This window comes from Gopherus flavomarginatus, chromosome 2 (assembly GCF_025201925.1).
Source record: "Gopherus flavomarginatus isolate rGopFla2 chromosome 2, rGopFla2.mat.asm, whole genome shotgun sequence".
NCBI lineage: Eukaryota > Metazoa > Chordata > Testudines > Testudinidae > Gopherus > Gopherus flavomarginatus.
In genome coordinates this window covers 237,524,733-237,551,629 of record NC_066618.1, presented here as the reverse complement: position 1 = coordinate 237,551,629, position 26,897 = coordinate 237,524,733, and the positions used below count along the sequence as shown (strand labels likewise).

General features: G+C 41.7%; 1 protein-coding gene across 4 annotated transcripts in view; it reads right to left on the bottom strand.

The window, feature by feature from the left end:
- Positions 1 to 26,897, bottom strand: part of MTFR1 (mitochondrial fission regulator 1) — a 35,455-nt gene that overhangs the window by 5,918 nt on the left and 2,640 nt on the right. For 2 of the 4 annotated variants that reach the window (XM_050941179.1, XM_050941180.1), the window contains exons 2-5: positions 20,636 to 20,779; positions 11,615 to 11,713; positions 6,121 to 6,239; positions 1,194 to 1,435 (exon numbers count right to left, since the gene is read on the bottom strand). In XM_050941179.1, coding sequence (XP_050797136.1) covers positions 1,194 to 1,435; positions 6,121 to 6,239; positions 11,615 to 11,713; positions 20,636 to 20,701 — 526 coding nt within the window. In that variant the 5' untranslated portion in view covers positions 20,702 to 20,779. Of the gene's footprint in view, positions 1 to 1,193; positions 1,436 to 6,120; positions 6,240 to 8,718; positions 8,759 to 11,614; positions 11,714 to 12,506; positions 12,641 to 16,573; positions 16,666 to 20,635; positions 20,780 to 26,897 lie in introns of those variants that run through there. The other 2 variants (XM_050941181.1, XM_050941182.1) reach the window with 2 other exon arrangements.

Genomic DNA, 26,897 nt, shown 5'->3' with positions numbered 1-26,897 from the left:
AACTATTTCAGTGCACTGAGTTAATGGCACATATAGTGGTCACATTATTTCCCTATTCACTCACAGATTTGGATACTGAACTACAACCTCTTCAGGAGAGCCAGCATTCATGATATAATGGTTAAAGCCTAAGAAAGAATTGGTATATCTATTCCCAGCTTTCCCACACACCTGCTATGTATTATATTCCAAAAGCATAATTAGTATCTCAGTGACACTAGACCTCATGACATATCATTACTGATACCTACTGATACTCTGTGGGACTTAAGTATCCTTCTAATACTTACAGTTATATTATGCCTTTGGTTTCATTCATCTTTGTGCCAAGCTTTGTTGTAGAAACCCTATTAAATGCTAATTATCTACAGAATTCAGAACTCAAGACACTCTGCACAAACATTTGAAGAAATAAAAGAATCTGGAGGTCTTGGTCCCCCTCTACAATTGGAGAAACATCTGTGTGGTCCCTGTTAGTATACTGTGCCAACCCACTTGAATGTGTTAAGTGAAAATAACGTGAAGTCTAGGCAGAAGGAGGAGTTAATACTAAACTTGATCTGCAGAAGGTTAGGGTAGTGAATAACTGAAGTCTCATCTATTTGATATTTAATAGATAAATTTAGAACCCCAGTCAGGCAAGTTTTAGGGAGTTGCCATCACACCACTACACACTAAGCACATGTCTATCAGCTATAACTCAGTGGTGAAAAACACCATTTGTTGTTTACAATGGAAGTCAGATAACATGACTATGGCTCATGGTCAATCCAAGTTTTAGGTTTCCACAGCAGTTCACTATTGCATATGAATAAACCCATTCATGTACAGCTGGGCTGGTAAAGGGCACACACAGTTTTCCTCTCACAGCTTTCAATTTCCATCCCACAACTCCAGATGGAATTTTTGTTTTTTTAAAAGAGCCTTTTGCCCATCACCTGCAAGTTTACTTTGTACTGTAGTTTCACAGTGAGACAGCAGAGAGATCCTGGAATCAAGCCTCACTGAGGCTCTGTACAACCACTATAAATGAAATTTGGTGCTAACGCTTCTTACAACCCTACAAACTTCACTCTCAATCCTGCAACATCTCACAAAACTGACTTCATTATACCTACACGTCGGTCAATCGGTTTTAAAGGAGCAGATTCCCTTTAGCTAATTTGATATGAAAGTCAGACAGATTTTAATACCTGCTGGCAGATTTTGCTGTTCTTGCAAGATTACAATTTTGGCTATTTGTGCCCTTAAACTGGCAAGTTCATTTTCTAAAGCACTGATTTTTTGCAGAGCTTCATCATTCTTGGTCACCACAACCTTGGGGGCTGGCTCTTCTTGTAATGGGTTTGGTAAGGACACTTGTCTACTTGGTAGTCTTCCAGAGCAATATGGTTCATGTGGACGAGGTGGAGCCGATTTTGACCAGACTTCTGATCTGTAACAAAGCAACACAATTGTCACACGGGGCTGTGGTCTGTATTAAGTGCTTCTACCAAGCAGCTAAGAGGAGAGAGCAAAATAGTTAAGTGTAAGCATTGAGCCAAACATTAAGAACTGATCTTAAAACCAAATTACTTACTTTTGGCCTTTTAAAAAGGAACCAAAAAACCCTTAGGTAAACCATCTTCTTACCTGCTTCAGAAGTCTGGTATTTTTATCTCCCACTTCCCACAATGGAATACTTGCAAGTAACATCTGGCAGAATCTGACTCATAGATCCCTAAAACCTAAAGTTGAAGTGGCATTGGTTTTAAGTTTTAGGATTTTGTTTTGTTTTTTGTTGTTTTTTGGGGGCGGGGGGAGGAGGAGTGCTTGGGAATGCTGCCTCAGAAACACTGAGAGCCTAGTAGAGCTACAGACATTTATTTACTGGTAATTATGGTATACAAGTTATATAAGCGACAAAGAGCTTGATATGAACACATTCCACCTTTGGTTTAATAGTATGATTAAGAGAACAAACATTTAAGCTAAGGCAAGATTCAGGCTAGATATCAGGAAGGGCTTATAATCAAAGTAATTAGTATGTGAATCGGCCTAACAAAATAGTAAATACTATTATTAAAAGGGACAATATCAAGTTAAGTTAGGCCCAAAATTAAGGTTTGATAAAAGTAAACTTTTATTAATAAACCAAGTTAGACCTGTTTTATAAAAGCTTTGTGTGATTAAAAAGCTTTCCAATGGAATTTACACATGTTCCCCTGCAGTGTTTGCAACCTGATATTGCAGCACTAATATACTGCACAATAATTTAAGATGAAAAACCATACTTAGAATACTTTCAGTTAAATTTGAAATGTTAAATTACAAAAAGCCAAATTTTAGCAGTCCCATGGGTTAGACTAAAAAGTTAGAGATAATAGGGTTTTTGACATTCAGTGCATAAAATAGTTTCATCTAGTCTATTACTCAGCTCTTGGCAAGACAATCTGAAACTCTTTAGGTATAAATACTAATTTTTCTAGCTCCAATCTGTTTTTCCTCTGAATGGCTTGTGCCAGCAGTTACTTCTAAGTTTTCACGTTTATTTGCTTTGATGTTGGAATGAAGCTTCTTTAAAAACTTGCCCATCACTGACAATTTTAGATTTTTTCCATCTCTGAGAATTCTTTTGTATGCAATTTGTTCCCTTTTGAGATGGAACAGCTTTCCATGTTCTACAAAGTCCACTTTCCACCTATGCCGTCTGCTGCATGGACAACCCTAGTTTGATAGGATTCTTCAGATTCTTGTTCTCAAATTGTCACGGGGCATGAAGCTTTGCAGCAAAGTTTAATGTTATAAAAGCTGTTTAGTAGGAGAATCATGTATGATAATAAGAACAGGGGAGAAGAGAAGCCTCATGCACTAAAAATTTTTTTTATGAGTCTCTGCCTTCATGGCATGTAACCAGTAAAGGAATGAAAACACAGGCTATGTTTGCTGCATCCCATCTGATACCTGCCAAAGAAATCCAGAATATTTTAACACTATGATATTAAAATATAGGAAGTTTCAAGATCTGAGGTTATCAAATAAGCAGGAAAGCTAGATACCAAAGTACCAGAAATGTTGTTCAAGGCAATAATACAACTAATGCTAATTACTGAGACAGAGAATTACAAGAATGAACTAAGATACTGTAGCTGCAGAAGAAATGCCCATATATTTAACTAACTCCCACTTGAATTCTTACAATTCCTCAAGCATATCAGGATATTGAATTTCTGTGGCACTGCTTGGTCAAACGTGGAGGCAAGAATTTTGAATAGAAATATGACTTTTGGAAATATCTGCAGAATGTGCTTTAAGTTACACAATTCATGGCCCTAGTTTAATCATGGTTTCGATTGTACTCTTATAGTGGTATTGGCTGCCCAACCAATACATCTGCAGCCCTTGCTCCTATTTAAATGGAGAGAACCCACACATGAGATTCATAGGGTCTTTTAAGGCTGAAAGGGGCCCATTAGGATCTTACCCCCTGCCTAACAGGCCATAGAACTTCACCCAGGGATAACAGGCAAACAAGGTGGAAGTTTCAGGCTTTGCAGCTAGTCCATCCTTCATAGAAAAGTAAATTAACTGCAGACAAAAGAATCCCCAATTGCTGTTTATTGCAATATCTGTAATTCATACTATATTTGTATGTTTATTACTATCGAGAAGTGCTGTATTGACAGCAATGGAAACAACATCCACAGAAGACATACTGCCTAGACAGGAGCAGGTGCAGTTTTTTTTGGATTCATGGATGTCTGTCCACCCAGAGCTGTACTAAGACAAAACACTCCTCCTTTCATTCAGCATCTGAACTGGTGACCTAGATGTGGGGAGGTTTCAAATCCTATTACCAGCCATCTGCAAGACCCAGTTCCTGCCTATTTAATATTATTACTTTGACTTTTGAACTGGGTGGGGGCCACCAGATTGCACATTTTATGTTAATAGTTTTAGGACTGTTCTTATTTTTAAGGTAATGCAAATTAAAATAAATAAATGCTGTATTCTCCCAGGACAGAATGCAGGATTTTCATAGGGTTCCTGGAACCATTAATCCTGGGTAGCAACTTGGATTTGCCCTGTCCCCTGGGTTCCCCCAACAGCTTTTAAAGCTTCATTTTGTATCGCAAAAGAACAGTTGAACACTAGCTATGTACAACTGGAATGTGAAGTATTTATTCAACATAATTAATCCATACTGATAAAATATCTTGTTAAGAGTCAACATTTCAGTGTGCGTAGGTGATAAATCTCATTGTCTGGCCTGGGGCTATTATTGCCAAGTTATTTTTACTTCCTTCAGTGCTGACTTAACTCAAAAATTCAGTGGCATGATTTAACAGCAGTTTAGTCACACAGATTAATTGAAAAACATTCAATAATACTTCAAATTGATTTGTTTTTTTAAAAAGCTTATTTAAATATTGTAAAGGGGTTTTATATTATAGGTACTTTGATGCACAGTAAGTTTATTGAAATATATTTGTTTCAGTAGAACATTTGGAATTTACCACTTGAAAAATACAGGTCTGAAATGTGACTATAGCATTCAGTGTATGGGGGACAAAATGATGTGCAAGGATGTTAATAGATCTATTTTTGACAGTGTAGATAAAGTTGATCTCATCCTCTGTAAGCATGTATATGTATTTAAATAGGCATATAAGCCTGCATAATGGACAACTTGTTAAGAATTTTATGGGAAGTAGATATTGCAAATAAATATCTTATGTGGGCTTCTTGGACCAGGGATTGCCTTTATAGAGTGTTTGAAAGCATCTACTGGACATTACTGTAATTAATGTTAAATATTTCACACGTACAAGTAACAAGCCAAATTTAAGACCCTGCCTAATGAAGTAATTTTTAGAGCTACCTTGTAAACTCACGGTTTGCCATCCAACTATCAACTTCTGAGCTGAAGGATAAGACCACTTTACATGATGAGGTCTCCCCAAATAGAAATCTTAACTAACAATACCTCCTAAGTCCCACAACAATCTATAGGTGCTTCCTTGAAGCAAAGAGCTACTCTTCCCACTGACAGTATAAAGCTGAACGACTGTATAACTCAGCTCTTACACAGGAGTTGAACAGACATTCCCTGTGCTGGAGTGTACCTATCAAAGGGGATTTCTCTCTGAAAAGTCAAGTTGATGGATTTCTGCTACACTCTTTTGAGTTACTGAAATTAACAGTGGCTTGCAGCCATATTCCTATTATGCAATATTTCACTATAGCAAGTTGTGTTGGAGGGCACTGAGGTAATCACTAAATGCATGCTTTTAAAATAGGTGTCCTTTGGAGGAAGCTACTACATCTGTGAATACCAAAGCCATCAGTCAGGGCCCTCAGATGCTCCTTATTTAAAGTAAAGTAAACAGAAACCTTGTCTATTCTAGAAAGAATATGCCACTGAAGCCTGCACCAGCACAAACTGTAATAATACAGTGTCCACATTAGCCATCTCATTCCAGGCGTATACAGAGCACTATACCCATAAAAACACTCCCTGACCATTGCAGTAGTACCTGTCCTACATCTATGAGTGTGGTTCCCTATTCATTGCCTGCCCATTTTCATGCTTATAAAAATTAAATACCAAATGCAAGAGTGTGTGTGTGTTTGTTTTACAAGTAAAAGTGTCTCTGCTCTGCACTGCAGAGCCTTAACCAGAGTGGTCAGTAGAGGTAGGTCAGATATTGTGAGATACCACCAGAAGGATCAACTGCCCTAATGCAGCTGAAACCTCATTGCTGGTTTAGCACTGTGATCCCACAGAGACGTGGTTCAGGACCAGCAGCGATAACCCCTACTCAAGCAAGTGCAGCAACAAAAAAACCCAAGAGTGCTGACAGTGGTCCCATATCACAGTGAGCGTTTGTGTGGGGACACAAGTGTGATATGGGCGCCTGCAATACTAGAATTATCTTGTGCAGAGCCTTCCTTCCCTGGATCAAAGCCCCATATCCGCTTCCATTCATAATCCTGTTAACCTGACTTTGGTTTCTTCCCTCCATTCCCTCCCACAATACTGAAATGCTTGCACACCTGTAGTGTTAAGTACTCTAGATAGCAAGTGCTATGATTTGAGGGGAACCTATGATGAAATCAAGGAGATTTAATAAAACATACCTGAGCCTTGTAGAGACTTCACCTTCTTCTTGAGCAACCCATCTCACATCCGCAAAAGAGGCTACTGAGTCTTCTCTGAGCTGCTTAGAATGGTTTCCTTCTGTAGAGTGAGAGGTAACCTAGAATTTTAAAGGCAAAATTGCATTTTTTAAAGTTAATAAGGGATTGTTGCTTTTGAAAGCACTCTCCAATCTACTTTACAGTTGTATTTGAAAGAGTACAATAGCTTGATACTGCATGCAGCTATTAAAAATACACACAAGACACCAGGGATCTTAGCATACTTGGCACTATCTAAGATAGTATTCAAAGCCCACTGAAGTCAATAAAAACAAACAACGAGGAGTCCTTGTGGCACCTTAGAGACTAATAAATATATTTGGCCACAAGTTTTCATGGGCCCACGAAAGCTTATGCCCAAATAAATGCGTTAGTCTCTAAGGTGCTACAAGGACTCGTTTTTGCTGATATAGACTAACACGGTTACCACTCTGAAACCTGTCACTGAAGTCAATGACTTCCATAAGCATTGGATCAGGCCCCTTGTTTTGACAGAGATTATTTTTGCAATATAAAAGGTCACAGCAAGTTTCCTAGGGTATATAACCAGCTTATTTAGCACTGTACAGCCAATACAAGTTATTTGTTATATAGGATAAACAACAAAGTACTTCACTGGCACAGGCAGGCAAGTATTCTAAGGGTACGTCCGCTACCTGCCGGATTGGTGGGTAGTGATCGATCTATCGGGGATCGATTTATCACTTGTAGTGTAGATGCAATAAATCGATCCCCGATCGCTCTCCTGTCGACTGCTGAACTCCAGCTCGGCGAAAGGCAGAAACAATGTCGACAGGGGAGTAGTGGCCGTCGATCCCGCGCTGCGAGGACTTCGAAGTAAGTGATTCTAAGTCGATCTAAGATGATACGTTGATTTCGGCTACGCTATTCTCGTAGCTGAAGTTGCGTATCTTAGACTGATCCCCGCCCCAAGTGTAGACCAGGCCAAAGTCTACAAACAGTCACCACTCAATTAATTATACTAAATCAAACATTTTAATAATTTGATAGGGTCACTAGAACTTCCTATTTTGGTCAGATTTATTTAATGTAATTTATTTTGAAAATGAAATATTTTAAGTTAGGTACGGTACTCGCCCCTTCCTCCCTTCAAAACTGATGTTCTTTCTGCAAATGTCAGGGCTTGAAAGAAGTTAGTATTTAAATGCCCACTGCAGAAATTAGAAAACTGAAAACAACTGGCACAAGTGAGCAAGTTACTGATACTTCCCAGGCCAACAATTACAAGTCTTTTCACGTACAAGAGGGAGGGAAGAGACGGGAGGGAATGGGGACACGACACTAAGGTTTTAATGAGTTGTCTGTCCCTGTGAGCCCCGTGCCAAACAAATTCAAACTGCTTATAAAAATAGGTTCTGTTGTATTGCATTATTAAGCTGCTACATTACAGGTTACTCAATATTATGAGCCTCACATACAAATATGGAAAGTCAACTGCATCTGCCATTACTTGGTTTTTCAATTCCAATGAAATCCTCCGACACCAACAGAAAGGAAAACTACTGCAATAGCTAACCCCTAAGATGGGGTGGACAAATTTTTTTGCCCGATGGCCACATTGGGGTTGTGAAACTGTACGGAGGGCTGGGTAGGAAAGGCTGTGCTTCCCCAAACAGCCAAGCCACCGTCCCCTATCCACCCCCTCCCATTTACCACCCCCTGACTGCTCCCCTCAGAGCTCCCCACCCATCCAACCCCCACTGCTCCTTGTCCCCTGGCTGCCCACGCCCAGGATCCCCTGCCCCTAACCACCACCCCCTGTCCAACCCCCCGTTCCCTGTCCCCTGACTGCTCCCCCAAGAACCTCCGCCCCATCCACCGACCCCTGCTTCCTGTCCCGACTGCCCCAACCCCAATCCACACCCCCGCCCCCTGACAGGCCCCCAAGACTCCACCTGCTCCTTGTTCCCTCAGCCCCATCCAACCGCCCCTCGGCCCCAACTACCCGCCGGGACCCTGGGCCCCTTATCCAACCCACCTCCCAGCCCACTCCCCACCTCCTTACCACGCTGCTCCGAGCAGCAGGAGTTCGCAGCCCCACCACCCGGCTGAAGCCAGCCATGCCACCTGTGCTGCCCGGCAGAAGTGGCAAGTTAGAGCGCTGGCAGCACAGCGAGGTGAGGCTGCAGGGGGAGGGAGGACAGCAGGAGAAAGGTTGATGCTAGCCTCCCCGGCCAGGAGCTCAAGGGCCAAGCAGGACGGTCCCGCGGGACGGATGTGGCCCACGGGCCGTAGTTTGCCCACCTCTACCCTAGGATATTAAACCCTCAAATAAAAATTTAGGTTATGTCAGTCTCTATTGTTTTAAGATTGGTGGAATAAAAGCTTGCCATGTGGTAAAGCACATATGAACAAGGTAATAACGGATACATATCTCCAACCCGTTTAGCAGAAGTTCAAGGTGAAATGAAGACTTGTAGAAAATACGGGTTATGGTTCTTAGCTGGAGTTAAGAGACACTGATCATAGGCATGCACTAATGGCTGAGGCAATTAATTTGTAAAAAAATTAACTTACAGCAGGTTCAGTGCATGGTCCTTTCATACTATAGCTAAAGCTAGCAGGAAAGAAAAAAGGAAAAGAGATATCTATAGGAAAGTTTCAACATAGCAACAGTCTCAAAGGAAAATAGTCAAGACAGATGCTGAAAAGAACACTCAGAATGCCATCTTTTGAGTCAAACACATCAAAACCATACTTATGCATCTCTAACATGCTGGACAAGAGCAAAAGGCTTGTATACAGTGCTTTAAACAAACAACTTTAAAGATTTAATTTGTTGACTAAAGCTCAGGTATTTACAAGATTTCAAAGTCCGTTCACTGGAACCGTTGTGCTTCTTCAGATCATCATCTTTCATTCACTGTATTATCACAATCAATCAGATTTAGATACTAAGTAAATACAAATTTTAAAGTTGAGTGACTTTATTCCTGAAATAGTTTATTCTTCAAAATGTCTGGCAAATGCCAAACACTTCATTAATAGTAATGCAAAGTCTAGATTGAGATATTAATATTTGATTCATATAAGAAGCAGGAAAGTCAAGTCAGGGCTCCTACAGGCATAGTGTTCTTGTAAGAAGACAATACAAGACACAGGGTTTTCTCTCATACCACAAGAAATGAAGTTATCTGGCTAATAAAATGGTAAGGAACTTTAATAGCAGAGGGAGGTCTTCCTATTAACATCACACATTAAATTAACTCCTATGCCATTAAAGAAAATTTGAGAAGCAAATATATTTTAAGCCAGGGGTTCTCAAGCTGGGGGTCAGGACCCCTCAGGGGTCGCAAGGTTATTTAATGGGGGGTCATGAGCTGTCAGCCTCCACCCCAAACCCCACTTTGTCTTCAGCATTTATAATGGTGTTAAATATATAAAAACATGTTTTTAATTTATAAGGGTGGGGGGTGTCACACTCAGAGGCTATATGAAAGGGGTCACCAGGACAAAAGTTTGAGAACCACTGTTTTAAGAAGTGAAAAGCCTACATTGTTTGAATTACCACGCCTTAAAATGGACACATTTCCCAATCAGCAAACTTTCTACACAAAGCCTTCTTCCCCTCTCCCCACATCTCTCAAAAAAGACTAATGCAGTTTCTTTCTCAGCTCAAGAATTGCAGCCCCTCCAAATTATCCTATTTGGAAACTTTTCTTTGCTATCCAGAATAGACTTTTAAAAAGCACGTGTTGCAGTTTCTGTATTTTCCATCTGTTCCAGAAAGACTTCTTGTTACAACACAAAGAGGAGGAAATAACCACCTCTTGTTTACGTCATTACCACCACCACCTCTAACTTTCTAGTCTGTTAACATAAGAAGTGCACAATTCAGAGTACAGCACAGAATTTGACATATTCTTCTTTCACCTACACAGTTCAAGTCTATATTTAAAGACTAAACAAATAGTGAGCTCACACTATCTTGCTTACCGTGTTCACCTTCAGAGAATTTGTATCGTGCATAAGCAACATGTATTTACTTTCCACTCATTCTTAAGTAACATTGTTTGCACTTCCATTACTCAGGTTTATCAGTTGGCTTTGGAAGTTATTTCTGACATTACCTATTTTTTGGCCACAGCAGTTTGCTTTTTACTTTTGTAACCAAAAAAGTCTCTTGCCTTGGAAGAGAGCAGTCAAGAATGGCAAGCTGCTAAGTTTTCCTGAAGAGGGTTTTTTGTTTTGTTTGGTTTTTTTTAAAAGAGCAACATACAATAAATTGTAGTCTTCTGTGGTGAATGCCCCAGACAATAAAGGCATTCAGGAGATTATGAACTTGCCTTTTACATCCTTAGAAGTCAACCCAGAGGACTCCCACTTTTGTGATGGGCTAGCATACGCTGCAGTAGCAATGTTTACCACAGCACATCAGATTGGAGCAGGCGAATTGAAGTAGGGCTCTTCGAAATACTGCTTAGTTTTAAAAGTAGGGACTATTTTACAGACAAAGCTCTACAAGAGCCACAGCCCTCGTCCAGACTAACCCGCGGCATCGGCGGGTTAAAATCGATTGCTCGGGGATCGATATATCGCGTCTAGTCTGGACGCGGTGTATCGATCCCCGAGCGCGCTTACATCGATTCCGGAACTCCATCAATCCGAACGGAGTTCCGGAATCGACGCGGAGAGCCGCGGACATCGATGGCGCCCCGTCCAGACTGGTGAGTATCTCGATTTTAGAAATTCGACTTCAGCTACGTTATTCCCGTAGCTGAAGTTGCGTATCTAAAATCGATTTTAATTCCTAGTCTGGACGTGGCCACACAGTGCTATTTTATAAATTAACATTCCTACAGGCTGGATGAAGTCCCTTGGAAGTTTCAGGGTGCAACAGCAATGTAACATTTGCTGGGATATCAGAGTAGAAACTGAAGAGACTAGACCAGGGGTCAGCAACCTTTCAGAAGTAGTGGGCCGAGTCTTCATTTATTCACTATAATTTAAGGTTTTGCGTGCCAGTAATACATTTTAACATGTTTAAGAAGGTCTCTTTCTATAAGTCTATAATATATAACTAAACTATTGTTGTATAAAGTAAATAAGGTTTTTAAGAAGCTTCATTTAAAATTAAATTAAAATGCAGAGCCCCCTGGACTGGTGGCCAGGACCCAGGCAGTGCGAGTGCCACTGAAAATCACTTTGCATGCTGCCTTTGGCACATGTGCCATAGGTTGCCTACCCCTGGACTAGACTTTGGCAAGACATGGGCATGGACAGCAAGGAGGAGGGAGGAAAACTAACTTTGGTATGAATGAGGGGCCTCTTCTACTCTGCTTATTTGAAGCATCCAAGACATATTTAGTTTTAAATGCACCTGCAAATCAAAGTCCTCTAACACAAAACAAACACCATAGAGAAAAATAGAAAGGTATTTTAAGAAGGATTTTAAACTGTGGAGAATTCATACCTGAAACTGAACTCTTGGGCACTGGATAAGAGAGAGGTTAGTACCAATTTTCCTTACAATACTTCGAGATGAACCATAAGACTTGCCTGACCAGAGCACCTGAGGAAAAAAATTAGGTGAACTGTTATAGTACTTGTTAGATCATTTACCCAATATACAATTAAAATACAATAAAATTATTTTGCTCCATCCGGCAATATTTGTACTGTATAATGTTTAAGAAGTGTACACATACCAAAAATTACATATTCCCCTGCAGCATGGAAGACATGCTATGCACTCAAATTCATACTGGTCACCCACACTATTTTGAAAGTCATATTTTAACTTGCTCGCATCAGCACAAATAATTGATTTTAACTATTTGCAGCATGTTCAGTGCTATTCAAAGACAGTCTTCTGCCCTAAGGAATTCACATTCTATGTGACAGACCTCAAGTAACAACACATAGAAACACTCAGAACAGAGCTATCTTCATCTATTTAAAAAAAAAAAAAAGTTAAAGGATGTTAACTTGGGAAGGAAAAGGAATTTGAAGTAGGTCAAATACCTCATTCCAAGACATGGACAAAACCAGAGTTTAATAATTATAAAAAACTCTAATGAGTTATCCCTCGCTCTGTTTCCTAGCACATTCTCTTTCTTGCCTTACAATGAAAGCTCTTTGGACCACGGACTGCTTTTACTTGTGTATCATATAGCACAAGGCATACTGATGCTGCCAGGATCAATACCAACTAGCAGCAAGTAGCCAAGCAGATTGGCCAAGCAGTTGTGGGATTCCTTTATAGTTTATGAAAAAAATGGCAAGCAGGTGATGGGAAGGGAAGGAGGAAAGACTTGCAGGAAGAGAACAGGATGCTTCCAATCATGACAAGTCTATCATCATACCTAGTGAACATGAAGGTGTGCACAGCATTTCAGCACATCTGTTCATTTGAACTGTTTTCTGCTGCAGTTTAATCAGGTTTCTTCCTTTTGTGTTCTTCCATGGGGACTTTGCATTGGTTCGATTCAACAATATTCTATATTGTTGAAAAAATAAGATGACCAGACCTTTTAAAATATTCCAAGGAGGTGGAATATTTTCAATTTACAGCAATAAAAGGCCCTATGTCCAAAGCCACATGCAGGATTTTGAGCAAACAAAAAGCCACGAGTACAATAAAGCTTGGACGCTTGGCAACATGCTAGAACCCTACATTTGACAAAACATATGCAAAGCCACCTTTAGTTCTTCATTTGCTCTGTTGCTGGCTCTGAACATTTATGTATATCATTGCCTATGACAGGAAGTTTTCAGGAGGTAGAGTGAGCATCTGATCCCAGGAGTGTATTTGGAAAATAAATAAAAAGGAAAGAAATAACCAAAAGGATGTCAATGAAGTCTTCATACAACTATCAGGGGATAAGAAGGACCAAAGAACAATGGGAAGAGAGCATTAAAGAGTATGTGGCTAATTACTAGCAGGGACTATAATTAGATATTTTTCCAACAATGACATAGTCTATGCTGTTTGCAGTGTTGTTGTAACCATGTTGGTCCAGGATGTTAGAGAGACAACCGGTGAGATGATCTCTTTTACTGGACTAACTTCTGCTGGTGAAAAACACCTTTTGAGCTACACACCAGCTCTTCTTCAGGTCTGGGAAAGGTAATCTGAGCGTAACAGCAAAAATACACGGTGGAACAAGGTGTGTGAACTCCTTATGTTTAACAATGTTGCAACAGACCATTCAAGAAGAAGTGGCTAATTAACACCTCTGTATTCATAGGACAAAGGCAGTTTAATGGGTTACAAACTGTTGTAATGAGATATAAAATCAGTGTCTCTACTCAATCCATGATTTTTAGCATCTAGCAAACTTAGGAATTTAAGCTCCCAGGCTTGTCTTTCAAAGGTGTTGTGCAGGTCTCCTCAGAGGACGAGGACTGAGGTGTCAGTTATAGAATGATTGCTCTGTGAAAAACATTCACACAGGGGTGAAACAGTGTTTTTGTCTTATCTTTCTGGGCAAGTTCATTTGAGAGCATACTGATTGTCTGGTTTCCCCCACATAGTTGTTATTGAGGCATTTAGTGCACTGGATGAGGCACACTAGAGGTCTGGCTACACTTGCAGGTGTGCAGCGCTGGGAGTTAAAGCTGTCTTCGTACAGCTGTGTAGGGAAAGTGCTGGAGTGTGGCCACACTGACAGCTACCAGCGCTGCAGTGTGGCCACATTTGCAGCATTTGCAGCACTGCTGGGAGTGGTGCATTATGGGCAGCTATCCTACAGAGCACCTCGTCCCACTTTGACGCCATTTTGGCGCCGTGGGTTGTTGGAAGGGAGGAGAGGGTGTGGGTCATTCTGCTTCCTGTCCCACGCCCTGTGATGCATCGCTTCACATCCCAGCAATCCCTATTTTTCCATCCACGTTTGGCGCCATCTTGACTCTCTCAATGGTTTCTGCGCAGCGCGATTTCTGTGGGAAATGGAGCCTGAACTGCTGAGGAGTATGCTGACGAGTCTTGCCAGCACATCATGTTTGGCAGTTGAGCTATTCCTTAAGATGCAAAGTGATGAGGAGTCTGACGATAGCGAGTCGCCTGACGCGTATGACACTAAATTGCTTCTGGCATTCATGGAAATGCTCAGCACCGTGGAACGCTGCTTTTGGGCTCGGGAAACAAGCACTGAGTGGTGGGATCACATCCTCATGGAAGTCTGGGATGATGAGCAGTGGCTGCAGAACTTTCGGATGAGAAAAGCCACTTTCATGGGACTGTGTGCTGAGCTCGCCCCCACCCTGCAGCACAAGGACACAAGATTGAGAGCTGCCCTGATGGTGGAGAAGCGGGTGCCTATTGCAGTCTGGAAGCTGGCAACTCCAGACAGCTACCAATTGGTCAGGAAAGCGTTTAAAGTGGGAAAGTTGACCACTGGAATCGTGTTGACTTAAGTGTGCAGGGCCATTAATCGCATCCTGCTAAGAAGAACCGTTACTCTGGGGAACGTGCAGGACATTGTGGATGGCTTTGCACAAATGGGTTTCCCTAACTGTGGAGGGGCAATAGATGGACGTATATTCCTATTCTAGCACCACCCCACCTAGCATTCGAGTACGTTAATCGGAAGAGGTATTTCTCTATGGTTCTCCAGGCGCTTGTGGATCACTGTGGGCATTTCATTGATATTAACACAGGCTGGCCTGGAAAGGGGCATGATACATGCATCTTTCGGAACACTGGCCTGTTCGGGAAGCTGCAGGCAGGGACTTTTTTTCCCCAGACGGGAAGAGCACAGTAGGGGATGTTGAAATGCCCATTGTGATCCTTGGAGACCCCTCTTACCCATTAATGCCTTGGCTCATGAAACCCTATACAGGGAAGCTTGACAGGAGCAAGGACCGGTTCAACTACAGGCTGAGCCGGTGCCGAATGACTGTGGAGTGTGCTTTTGGCCGTTTAAAGGGGCGCTGGCGATCTCTGTATGGGAAGCTAGACTTGGGGGAAAGCAGCATCCCCACGGTTATATCCGCGTGCTGTACCTGCCATAATATTTGTGAAGGGAAGAGTGAAACATTCAGTCAGGCATGAACCTCTGAGGTTCAATGCCTGGATGCTGAATTTGCACAGCCAGAGAGCAGGGCTACTAGAGAGGCCCAGCACAGGGCTTCAAGGATTAGGGATGCCTTGAGGGAGGAATTTGAGGCTGAAAACCAACAGTCATGTTTGGTGCCTTGCACGGGAGTGAAATGGAGTGGTTACAATGTTAGTAGGAATCTGTTTTTCCTAAGCTGATTTGCAGTGCCTGTTTCTTTCCTGGGCTAAGGCATCTTTGACTTTCTGCAATAATAAAGACTGTTTTCAAAGCCAATAATTCATTTATTGAAAAGAAAATAACTTTATTAACAGACACACATTTTGGGAACCTAAAAGGGCAGGGGGGTGTGGTGGGGAACTGTACAGTCACAGGTTTGAATATGTCCTGTCTAGAGTGCAGTGCAATGACTGCTGCACTTCAGGATGCCTATACTGCATGGTGGTGGTGGTTGAGTGCAGAGGGTAAGGGTCGTAATTCTCAGGGCTAGTTGGTGAACGTACAGGTGTTGGAGGCAGCTGGTGGTGGTAAGAACCTGGATGCTGGGGAAGGGGGTTTTGAGCTGACAGAGCACAAGAGAAAGAGCTTTGGGACGGGGGGTGGGGTGGGGGAAGGGCAGCGCGGTAGTGCTGTCTGCATGGCTACGAGCGCCTGGATAGAGTCCGCTTGGCGCGCCAGGATGCTTATCAGCTGCTTTGTGCTTTTCTTCCTGGCCGCTGTGTTTTTCTGGCAGATCTTGCTTTTCCCTTTCCCTCCAGTCCTGCACTTTTTGATTCTCTGTGGCAGAGTGATCCATAACTGCTTGCAGCAGGTCTTTGCTTTTTCGTGGCTTCTTCCAGAGGTTTTGGAGTCTTTGAGCTGTTGATAACACGGGCAGCCAAGAACTCAAGGTTGCTTGTGGAAAGGCAACACTTAACAGAGGCAGCATTGTTTATAGCAGACAGTTATTCCCACAAAGTGAAGGAGTAACATTCTTCACAATAGCATAATTTTCCCATACCAAAGAGAGTACACATAACCCACAGGAGCCCCGAAATAGTGAGTAAGGGGACTCATTGCTTCAGAGCTGTACTGTCCTTGGGGTTTCTGTGTGTTGGGGAAAGCAAACAGCTGCAGGGGGCACCTACACTGAACACTTTCCCAACATTTTCCACAAGAGTTGATCCTGGAAGATATCTCGCTGCTGCAGGTCACCTGGGAAGAGCGGGAGGGTCTTCTACAGCAATGCTGATTCCACCCTGGCCCCTATGCAACTTGCCTGTGTGCAGCAATGGTCCCCCCACCCCTCGCTATTCCACATCTAGGTATGCATGCATGCAGAACCCTCCCTCCTCTCCCAAAAAATGTCCACCCTGAAAATAAAAGCTGCTTACTGGGAACCCGCTCCTCTGTCTGTCCTCCACCAAGTACCGGCTGCTGCGACTGGCTACCTTCCTCCTGGCTTGAGAAGAGCTCCTGGCTGCATGCCTCCTGGGACTCCCAAGTGTCTCCCCCCACCCCAGTACCCTCACTCTCAGTTTCTCCTCCCCCCCTCCCCGCTCTGAAGTGTCCATCGTGGTCCTCGGATTGGCGGTGGGGTCACCCCCAAGTATCGCGACCAGCTCTTTGTAAAAACGGCAGGTCGTGGGAGCAGCACCAGAGCGGTTTCCCTCGCGGGCTTTGCAATAGGCACTCCTTCACTTTAACCCTGCACTGCAGCATGTCCTGGTCATGGCCCCTTTCCAGCATGGCCCTTGATATCTGCCCATAGGTATCATAATTTCTACAGCTGGAATTCAGCTGGGACTACACAGCTTCCTCCCCCCAAACACTGATGAGGTCCAGCAACTCGCCATTGCTCCATGCTGGGGCTCGTTTGGCACGTGGAGGCATGGTCACCTGGAAAGATTCACCGCCTGCACTCCACACCTGGCTGAGCAAACAGGAAGGGGATTTTTAAAATTCCCAGGGCATTTAAAGGGCGGGTCACCTGAGGCCAGGGCAGTAGAGCTCGAATTGATGAGCAGAGTGGCTGAACAGGCATTCTGGAATATCTCTGGAGGCCAAAAACAGCGCTTTTGGTGGCCACACTGGCGGAGCAGTGCTGCATCACCAGTGCTGCAGTCGTTATTCCCCAGGCTGAGATGGAGTACAGCCAGCGCTGTAGCCAGGGAGATGCAAGGTACATACAGCGCTGTAAGTGTGGATGTTGAGTTGCAGTGCTGTAAAGCCACCACCAGTGCTGCAATTCTCCAGTGTAGCCAAGCCCTAGATATATCATGAAAGGCATGTGCAGAACCCATGGATCTTGAAAGATGTGTTGTGGATGCTGATCCTTGTAGCAGTGCAAATATATCTGCAGGTTTTGTATCTGTTGTTTTGGCAGAGTCTGGTGTCACTGAGTCGGTGTGTCCTGGTCTGTGGGGAGCTTGCTTCTGATGATGATGCGTTTGGCAAGGTTGGAGTGGTGTGGGGCTGGAGGGTTGTTTGAAGGCCAGAAGAAGGGATTTGGCCAATAACTTTCCACACACAGGGGCTGTGGGCTTTGTTTGGGACAGTACATTTCCATGTACCTGGAAGACTATATAAAGAGACACTGGAAACATCTCCATGTTGCCTCTTTCCTGATACAAGTCTTTGGACTGTGGATTTACAACTAAAAGGAGCAGCTTGAACTATGGACCGAGGCTCTTCCAATTTTACTGGAGAGACTTTACAAGCTAACAGTCTATTCTACCACTGCTACAAACCTGACAAGGACTTTTCTTAAGAATTCTCATTACTTTGTTTACTAAGGATTGGCTAACAGTGTGATATTTGGGTAAAATTTGAGATTCATATTGAGCTGGAGGTATGTGTCTGACCCTTTGGGATTAGAAACAATCTGACATATGGTGAAATGGGTTTTCAGCAACCTCTCACTATATTAGAGCAAGTTGCCTGGATGGGAACCAAGGGCTGGAATGCCAAAAGGGGCCTGTGTTTGGCTTCTGGTTAACCAGTGTGGTACTGCAGAAGCTCCAGGTCAATGGGGGCTGGAGGGAGCAGCGCAGGCCGAGGGATGTACTGGCCACCCTTCCTGAAGCCCCCATTGGCCTGGAGCGTTGAACCACGGCCAATGGGAACTGCGACTGGCTGGACTTGTGGACGCGGCAGGTAAACAAACCGACCCAGCCCACCAGGGGCTTTCCCTGAACAAGAGACGGACTGCTTTGAGAACCACTGGTCTAGACTACAGGCTACATAACCAGTGGAAATCATTCAAAATTGGATTTGAAAATGTACCTTAATGTAGTGTATAGTGGGGAGAGGAGAAGAATCAGCAGCTAATAAGAGGAAGCAAGTAGGCTATGTGACTTAACTGCCTCAATCACCCAAATGAGAAATGTTATAAAATCTACAAACACTTGGTGCTTGGAAATTTAATTGTTACCACAAGCCTGCTATAGGAAGAGAAAGGGCAGGGGGAGAAGGAAAAAAAAAAAAAAAAAAAAAAAAAAAAAAAAGAAACTGGAGCTGTTCTTTCACATATTAAGAATATTTTTTTTAAAGTGGACGTAAAGATATATGACAATGACTATGTCAATACAGTTGATAGTCCAGATTGTTTTGATGCTCTGAATTCGTTGTGAAGAGGACCCAGCGAGGTTGCTCAGGATTTCTATGGCTGTACATCTTAGTTTCACATTCAAAGAACTGATGTCTGGTATGAATTTGTGCTCCTATTCTCTAATCTTTTATTTTAGATTTTCGTAAGGCACTAATTATACCATATGTAAACTGTGTTTTACAATTTCGGCTTGCCAGCTCTCCTGACAAAAAGGTCATCAATCTACAATAATCTGGCTATATATGAATTTAAATATAACAATTGCAAATCTTCCTTTCCCAGCCTCCCCGTGCATTTAAGATTTAAGTGGAAGAATATGTAGGAGGTCTCACAGGGGAGAACTGCACCTAAGCTACTGCTTCTGTTCAGGGCGGCTCCCAACAGTGTCAGTAGGAAAACGGCTGCTGTGCCACTGTTTTAGTTTTCATCTGCTGCTTCTGCTGAGCAGTGAAAGAAAGGGCTACAGTGCTGCATGAGGCAGGGAGTCGAGAAGTGTACATGCTCCGTCCTGCTTCCCATCAGAGTGCATAGCTCTGTTGCTCTTGCACATAGTACAGCCTCCAAAAAAAGAAACAGGGACAACACAATTAGGATCACAGTAGTTCTGTGGTGCTTTGCTGGTGGCTTGGAAATTATGGCAGGAAGAAGAATACATTATGAGCTCCTGGAAGGAGGGAAAGGAGAGAAAGGTTACAATGAAACAGGAAATTTTAAGAGAGTATAGATGAGGGGCAAAGGGGAAAAGTATATGGTGTGGTTGGCTGGCTGATTGACAGCATGCGCAAAACCAGGTCAAGAATGGTCTCTATCACCATTGTCCCTCCCTTGAGGTGTGGAAAGGTTTTGGAATAGGTGAAGCCAGAAGAGCACCACTTCTGCAGCCCTCAAACCTACTAGAATGGGAGAAAGGGGTGTTACTGAACAGACTGCAGGTATGTCCACACGGCAGCATTGAGTCTGAGCTCAGGTCTACAGACTCAGGCTCATGCTACAGCACTTAAAAAAAAAATTTATGCAGACGTTCTGGCTCACGCTTGCACTCTGAAACCCACCCACTTTCCTGGGCTTCAGAGCTTGAACGTCTACATGGCTATTTTTAGCATCTCAGGGCTTGTCTACACTGGCACTTAACAGTGCTGCAACTTTCTCACTCAGGGGTGTGAAAAAACACCCTTGAGCGCTACAAGTTTCAGTGCTGTAAGGTGCCAATGTAGACAGTGCACCAGCTATTTTGTGGGGGTGGGTTCCCCCCCCCCCACACACACACACCTCAGAGAGCTCTCTCAGTGCTATGCTGCGACTACACAAACCATGTTAAAGCGCTGCTGCAGTAGCGCATTGACAGCGAAGATGTGTCCTTAATAAGAGCCTGAATCTGTAGTCCAGAGCTCAGACTCATTGCTGCAGGTAGCTATTTTGACATGCAGATATACCCTCAAAAGATCTGCGAAGTACCACTGTGTTTACAAGCATTTCAGGCCCCTGAACTGGTACTAGAATAGCCAGGGGTCTGTATGGGAGACATTGCATCATACTAGTTTATTTGGAAATTAATTTGTGCACCCTGAATGGCAGTGTTACATTATAAGTTATACATTTTGTCATTAAAGGCAGCAGAAACACAACAGCCTGTTTTAACTTTTTATATATCAACTATGATCATATACTTAAACATTAGGTTTCATAACCTTGTGTCAGTCAAGTTAGATTAATGTAAGAATTATACCAACACGGCATAAAATTTAAAATGCAGTCCCATATGCTCTTAGTGTGAACTCTATATTTAAGTCGATTACATTTGAAATATTTGAACTCAATAGAATTTCCATGAAGCTGAAACACTTACTGATTCCATGTTTAGTCCAACTTGTGCAAAAACCATCCTAATGACACGTTTAATCCAGCAGATCATCTGGAGTGGCAAAAAGTCATCCCAAACTGGTATTTAAACCTTCTAAACTTACAGGGCTGCTGAGGTTCCATAGTCCCTCTGAAATAAAAGGCAAACATTGTAAAAGGCTTTCTTGAAGTCCAATTCCAATGATGATCAGTAGAAATTGTCTCTGAATGCAGACTTTTTGAGCAACAACTGTTCCCAGTACTTTCACAATAGCCACTTTTTCTATATAGGTTCTAGATTTAAAATATATATGTCACATTTAAGGTACCAAAATTGCTGTTGAAGAATGCAGTAACCATTCCCATGGCTTTACTTCAGCAATAAGCAGGAGAAGGTCCTAAACAGAATTATCAGATAGTAAATAAGTGACCCTTGCTCACTTGGGAACATCTGTAAACAGCAAATGGCATTTTGGACACCATCAGCTTAAAAGTAACTTCTGTCAAATCCTTTCCCTAGTAAGCGTTACAACTAAGATTACAATAAATAGATTAGAGAAACAAGTATCTATCCTCACAATCTTGTTTTACTGTATTACTCTGTGTTGTTTTAAGTTTGCTTCAAAGGCCAGAGTAGAAGATGAACAAAACTCCAACCCAAACCTCATTCTTTTATCACAGAAGTGTTTGTGCTGCCACTCAACAACAATTAGTTATCACTGTAGATTCAGGATCATTTTTGGCTTCATCAGACAGTTTATATGCACTGAATCATCCTGAACAGGAATACTGTAGTATGAACTATACACATTGATTTGTTGGAAGCTAGTAAAATTCCTTAGTCACCATCCAAAAAAAAATAAAATAAAGGAAACACTTAAGTAATGGGAAAGAAATGATATGCAGGAAATATGCGTAAGTCAGAGAATTAGAAGAGACATGAAAATGCCTGCAAGCATCACAACAGTTAGGACTGCCAGTGTTTCCATTACAAACATGTTTTTTCCAACAGTTTACAACTCCAATGCCAAGTTTCCATATGGAGTTATTACCAACAACTCAGCTCTAAAGATTTTTTTAAGGCGAGGTTAAAAAAAGTTGGTTTCACTGAGTTCCTCACCACCACCACAAGTAGTTTAGATGTTTAAGATTTTTTTGTGCTTGGTCAGAGATTAAGTTTGATAGAACAATTATTCTACAGCAGGGCTATTTATAGAAGTTGACTATTCATAATTCAGGGAGTAAACCACTTCGGTTTTAAGCAATGCCTAGATCAGTGATACTCAGACCTCAGTGGTTCAGGAGCCAAAATTAGCAATCAAAGTTAATCAAAAGAACCAAGCTAGTGTGAATTCATTGCTTCATTTACTATTTTACATATTCAGAATTCTCACAGCAAAGTGACTGACTAAGTTTTATTTCATCAACAGCAATTGGTTAATAACATAGTAAAAGCATGCTGATTAATAATTAAATCACACAATGTTTTAATATCACATGTTACAAAGAGCCACAGGAGACACATTAAAGAGCCACTTGCAGCTCTCAAGCCTCAGTCTGAGTATCTCCAGTTTAGATACTTAATAAGGCATTCTAGGGTTGAGGGTACCAATTTCACATCATTTAATTCCTTGCTGAAGAAGGTCTTGATCTGGCTCTCTCAGAAGTTAATGCAAGTTGTACCATTTACATGAATAGAATCAGAACCATTAAACCATGAAAGTCTGTTTCAGATGTACTGCATGCTAGCATTGAGTACCCCTCTAGAACACTAGATTAACCCAGAACAGATGGTCTTAATGTTTTCATAATCTCCAATTAAGACAAAATACTCATAACATCAAGGTGAAATTTTTCAAGATCCATTTGTTTTTTTTAGAGTTATCACAACCACCCTAAAGACATTTGTTTTGCCTAGATTCTTCTTCACAAAGGGTATGAAGAAGGGTAGAGTGCAGTAGAATCACAACCCTTCCACAATCTACTGATATCTCAAGAATGCAAAGATTTAATCCTCAATGAAATTGCTAGACAGCAATAATTGAAATTCCTAGAATGTGTCTCACCTGTATTTTAGGTAGTTGCCAAATTTGAGAAGGAGAAACTCAACATTTGTTCATTTTACCAACCCTAGCAAAAACCTTCATTTGAAATACTTTAAGTAGCAGCAAGATGTTATCCTAAAGAACAAAAGTTACTTAAGCACAGTTTTCTCTCATCTTTTCTCTTGAAACCACAGACATGGATAATATTTAATGCTGGCATACTTATCAGCATGACCAAGTGACAGTCATCTCCCAAATGGAGGTTACAGTTTGGAAATTCCTGCTGACAAGTGCCTAAGAAATAAAAGTAATGCACTGAGAATCTACTCAACTCACCCTTCATGAGAGGAGAAACTCAAGCAACCTGTTTTTGCAGACTTTGCGTGTTCATTTAAAATTTTTCTAGCTTTTATGTTTGCAGAATAACCCTCCAAGTATTAAGTTAACAAACAAAATGATTCAACGGCTGCTGCTTCTCATAGCTTTTTCAAGTAAGTGAAGAGAGACTGGTCAGTCTGACCAAGGGCATTCACAACTTTGGGGGCTGCAGATAAACTGACAAGAATGTCAATTTCTCCTTTATATTTACAGTAATTCAGAATACTGCAGTGCCACTGCTGTAAGATGCAGCACTTTGTTGGTGGTTATTAATTCAGGTTGGGAAAGCTATAAGCAGGTTGTCTCAGAGAAGAAAGACTCCCAACAGAATCTGGGAGAGAAGTAATGAAGATTAATATCCCACCCCAACTAGGTAAATTTGGAGGGAAAGAGGAAAACTCCCCCTCCCCCCACAACAGCAGGAACTCCTCCTTTATAGACACCTGATTAGTCAGAAACTGACACAATGTTCAGTGACCCTATCCTGGAAGGAATTCCAGACACTTCCACTCCCCAGGAAGTGCTGTATTTCTCAGATGAGCCTTGCTATGCGCCATTTCCCCCATTTTTCACATCTGCCTTTATATCGGACACTGATTTATAAGTTAGGGAAAAATACTGATTATTTAATAATGAGCTAGAGGAGTAAATTTAAAAGCACTTTTCAGAGTCAAACAGAAAACAATGTACCGTGGAGAAAAGTTATAATGAAACGCAACCAGGCCTTACAGTGCTACACAGAAATGGAGAGAAGAAAAAAAATTAAAACAGACACCAACTTGACATAGACACATTTCCTTCCTAAAAAATGTACCCCTCACACCATTTGTGTGAAAGCTATGCAGGCAACAGAAGAAACTAACTGAATACAATCAATTTACTGTATTTGTATAAAGTGTTGTCAAATTCACAAATTAAACAAAAAGAAAAAAGATAGAGGAAAACCTCTCTAATTCCTTATAGAGAACGGAGGTATTACTTGAAGGTACAAGATTAAGAGAAATATGATCTTGAAGTAAGCAGTCTCTCTTTAAAGCAGACACCTTAAAAATCAGGTTTACCCACTTTAGCAGGAATGCATGTCTGCAATCGTTAATGCTGGCACATGCCCTAACATCTGATGAAATGACACCTATCAAAGCAAGTATACCAAGATCAAGTCTACCTCGGGAACTATAGCAGCTTACCTACAATGCCGTAGCTATGTCACATAACCCCATAGGGCAGACACTGCCTACAGCACCTGATGGGGGTTTCCTGTTGCAACGTTGCCTCCCCAAGAGACGATAGCTAGGTTGACAGAAGAATGCTTCCATGAACTTAGCTGTGTCTATACTAGGAGTTAGGTCTGCATAGCTATGGCACTCGGGGGTATGGATTTTTCCACACTCATGAGCACCGTAGCTATGTTTACCTAAATTTTAAGAGTAAGCCAGGCCTGAGCATCAAAGAACAAACAATATTTCAGACAAAACAAAACCCATCGCAGCAGTATACTGAAGAACCATCAATTTTTTAATGTAAGACCAGCTTGAAGACTATCCATTTCCCAAACTAGTGCAGACTAGACATTTATAAAGGGTGACATAACTGGTAGGCAGAGGTTGCACAGTCACTACTAGGACCTATTTATATCTGAGCACCAGGGTAACAGTCTTAGTGTTTATTTATACTCTAGTTTCCAGAGAGATTCCAGCCAATAAAAACAAATGCTACAATATATTCTAAATAGTAAGATATTTATATTAAAGTTTTATAAAACAGAAGCATAACAGTCATGTTAGTATACCTCAAAGTATAGAAGAATGACAGTGTCATATCTTGCTAGCTACAAAGAGCAATTTAAAGAATAACCCATATGAATTTAGGTTTGACCACTTGTCTTCAGAAGCATCTGCTCAACACAGATCTAAACTTTGCTATCTGATGCTGATAAACAGACTCCTCCTCTTGCTTTTGCACTCAAGTGCATCCTTTTTTTTCCCCAAAGACAACAGAACTACAATTCAATTTCTGCAGTTAACTAATGATTTATAAATTACCATCACACCATGTTGCGAGATAGTAAAAAACATTCCACAATCACTTTCCACTTGCAATGACTTAGTCATTACTTTAAGATCTGTATGAACTGGACTGGAATCAAGCTAGTGAAAGCTCTCATATCCTGTTACAAATCTCAAGTCACCTAGCTTCCATATCTGAATTGTGCTAGATGCAGTCGCATGTAGTGCCTACGCATGCATGGCAAACTGAAATAAAACACTGCTATCTGCATACAAGGTTCCAGATGTACTCAGACAGGAAAAATGACTGAGCCTGCAACCTCCTACTTTGGAATGCTTTTGTAACACAAGAATGGCCTTACTGGGTCAGACCAAAGGTCCATCTAGCCCAGTATCCTATCTTCTCCCAGTGCCAGGTGCTCCAGAGGGAATGAACAGAACAGGTAATCACCAAGTGATCCATCCCCTGTCACTCATTCCCAGCTTCTGGCAAACAGAAGCTAGGGATACCATTCCTGCCCATCCTGGCTAATAGCCATTGATGGACCGATCCTCCATGAATTTACCTAGTTCTTTTTTGAACACGGTTATAGTCCTGTCCTTCACAACATTATCTGGTAAAGAGTTCCACAGGTTGATTGTGCCTTGTGTGAAGAAATACTTCCTTTTATTTGTTTTAAACCTGCTGCCTATTAATTTCATTTGGTGACTTTTAGTTCCTGTGTTATAAGTAGTAATCAGCACTTCCTTATTTACTTTATCTACACCAGTCATGATTTTATAGACCTCAATCATATCTCCCCTTAGCTGTCTTTTTTCCAAGCTGAAAAAGTCCCAGTCTTATTAATCTCTCCTCATACAGAAGCCATTTCATACCTCTAAACATTGTTGTTGCCCTTTTCTGAACCTTTTCTAATTCTAATATATCTTTTTGAGCTGGGGCAACCACATCTGCACACACTATTCAAGATGCAGAGGTACCATGGATTTATATAGAGGCAACATGATATTTTCTCTCCTATTATCTCTCTCTTCCTTAATTATTCTGTTCGCTTTTTTGACTTCTGCTGCACGTTGAGTGGATGTTTTCAGAGAACTGATACAACTTTTAGATAATGTTTTCACCTCTTAGCTCAAAGAGCCAAGAAGCAACTGCAAGATCTGAGTGGTAACAGATAATTCAGACCCTATCATTTTATATGTATAGGTGGAATTATGCTTTCCAATGTGCATTGCTTTGGATTTATCAACATTAAATTTCATCTGCCATTTTGTTGCCCAGTCACCCAGTTTTGAGAGATCATTCTGAGGCTCTTTGCAGTCTGCCTGGGTCTTAACTATCTTTAGTAATTTTGTATCATATCCAAATTTTCCACCTTACTGTTTACCCCTTTTTCCAGATCATTTATAAATATGTTGAATAGGACAAGTCCCAAAACAGACCCCTTGGAGGACATCTCTCTCCATTCTGAAAACTGACCATTTATACCTCCCCTTTGTTTCCTATCTTTTAACCAGTTACCAATCCATGAGAGCACCTTCCCTTTTACTCTGGCAGTTTACTTTGCATAAGAGCCTTTGGTGAGAGACCTTGTCAACAGCTTTCTGAAAATCCAAGTACACTACATCCACTACATCCCCTTGGTCAACATGCTTGTTGATCCCCTCAAAGAATTCTAGTAGATTGGTGGGGCATGATTTCCCTTTACAAAAACCATGTTGACTCTTCCTCAACAAATTGTGTTCATCTACAAGTCTGACAATATTGTTCTTTATTATAGTTTCAACAGTCTGCTCAGTACTGAAGTCAGGCTTACAGGCCTGTAATTGCCGGGTTCCC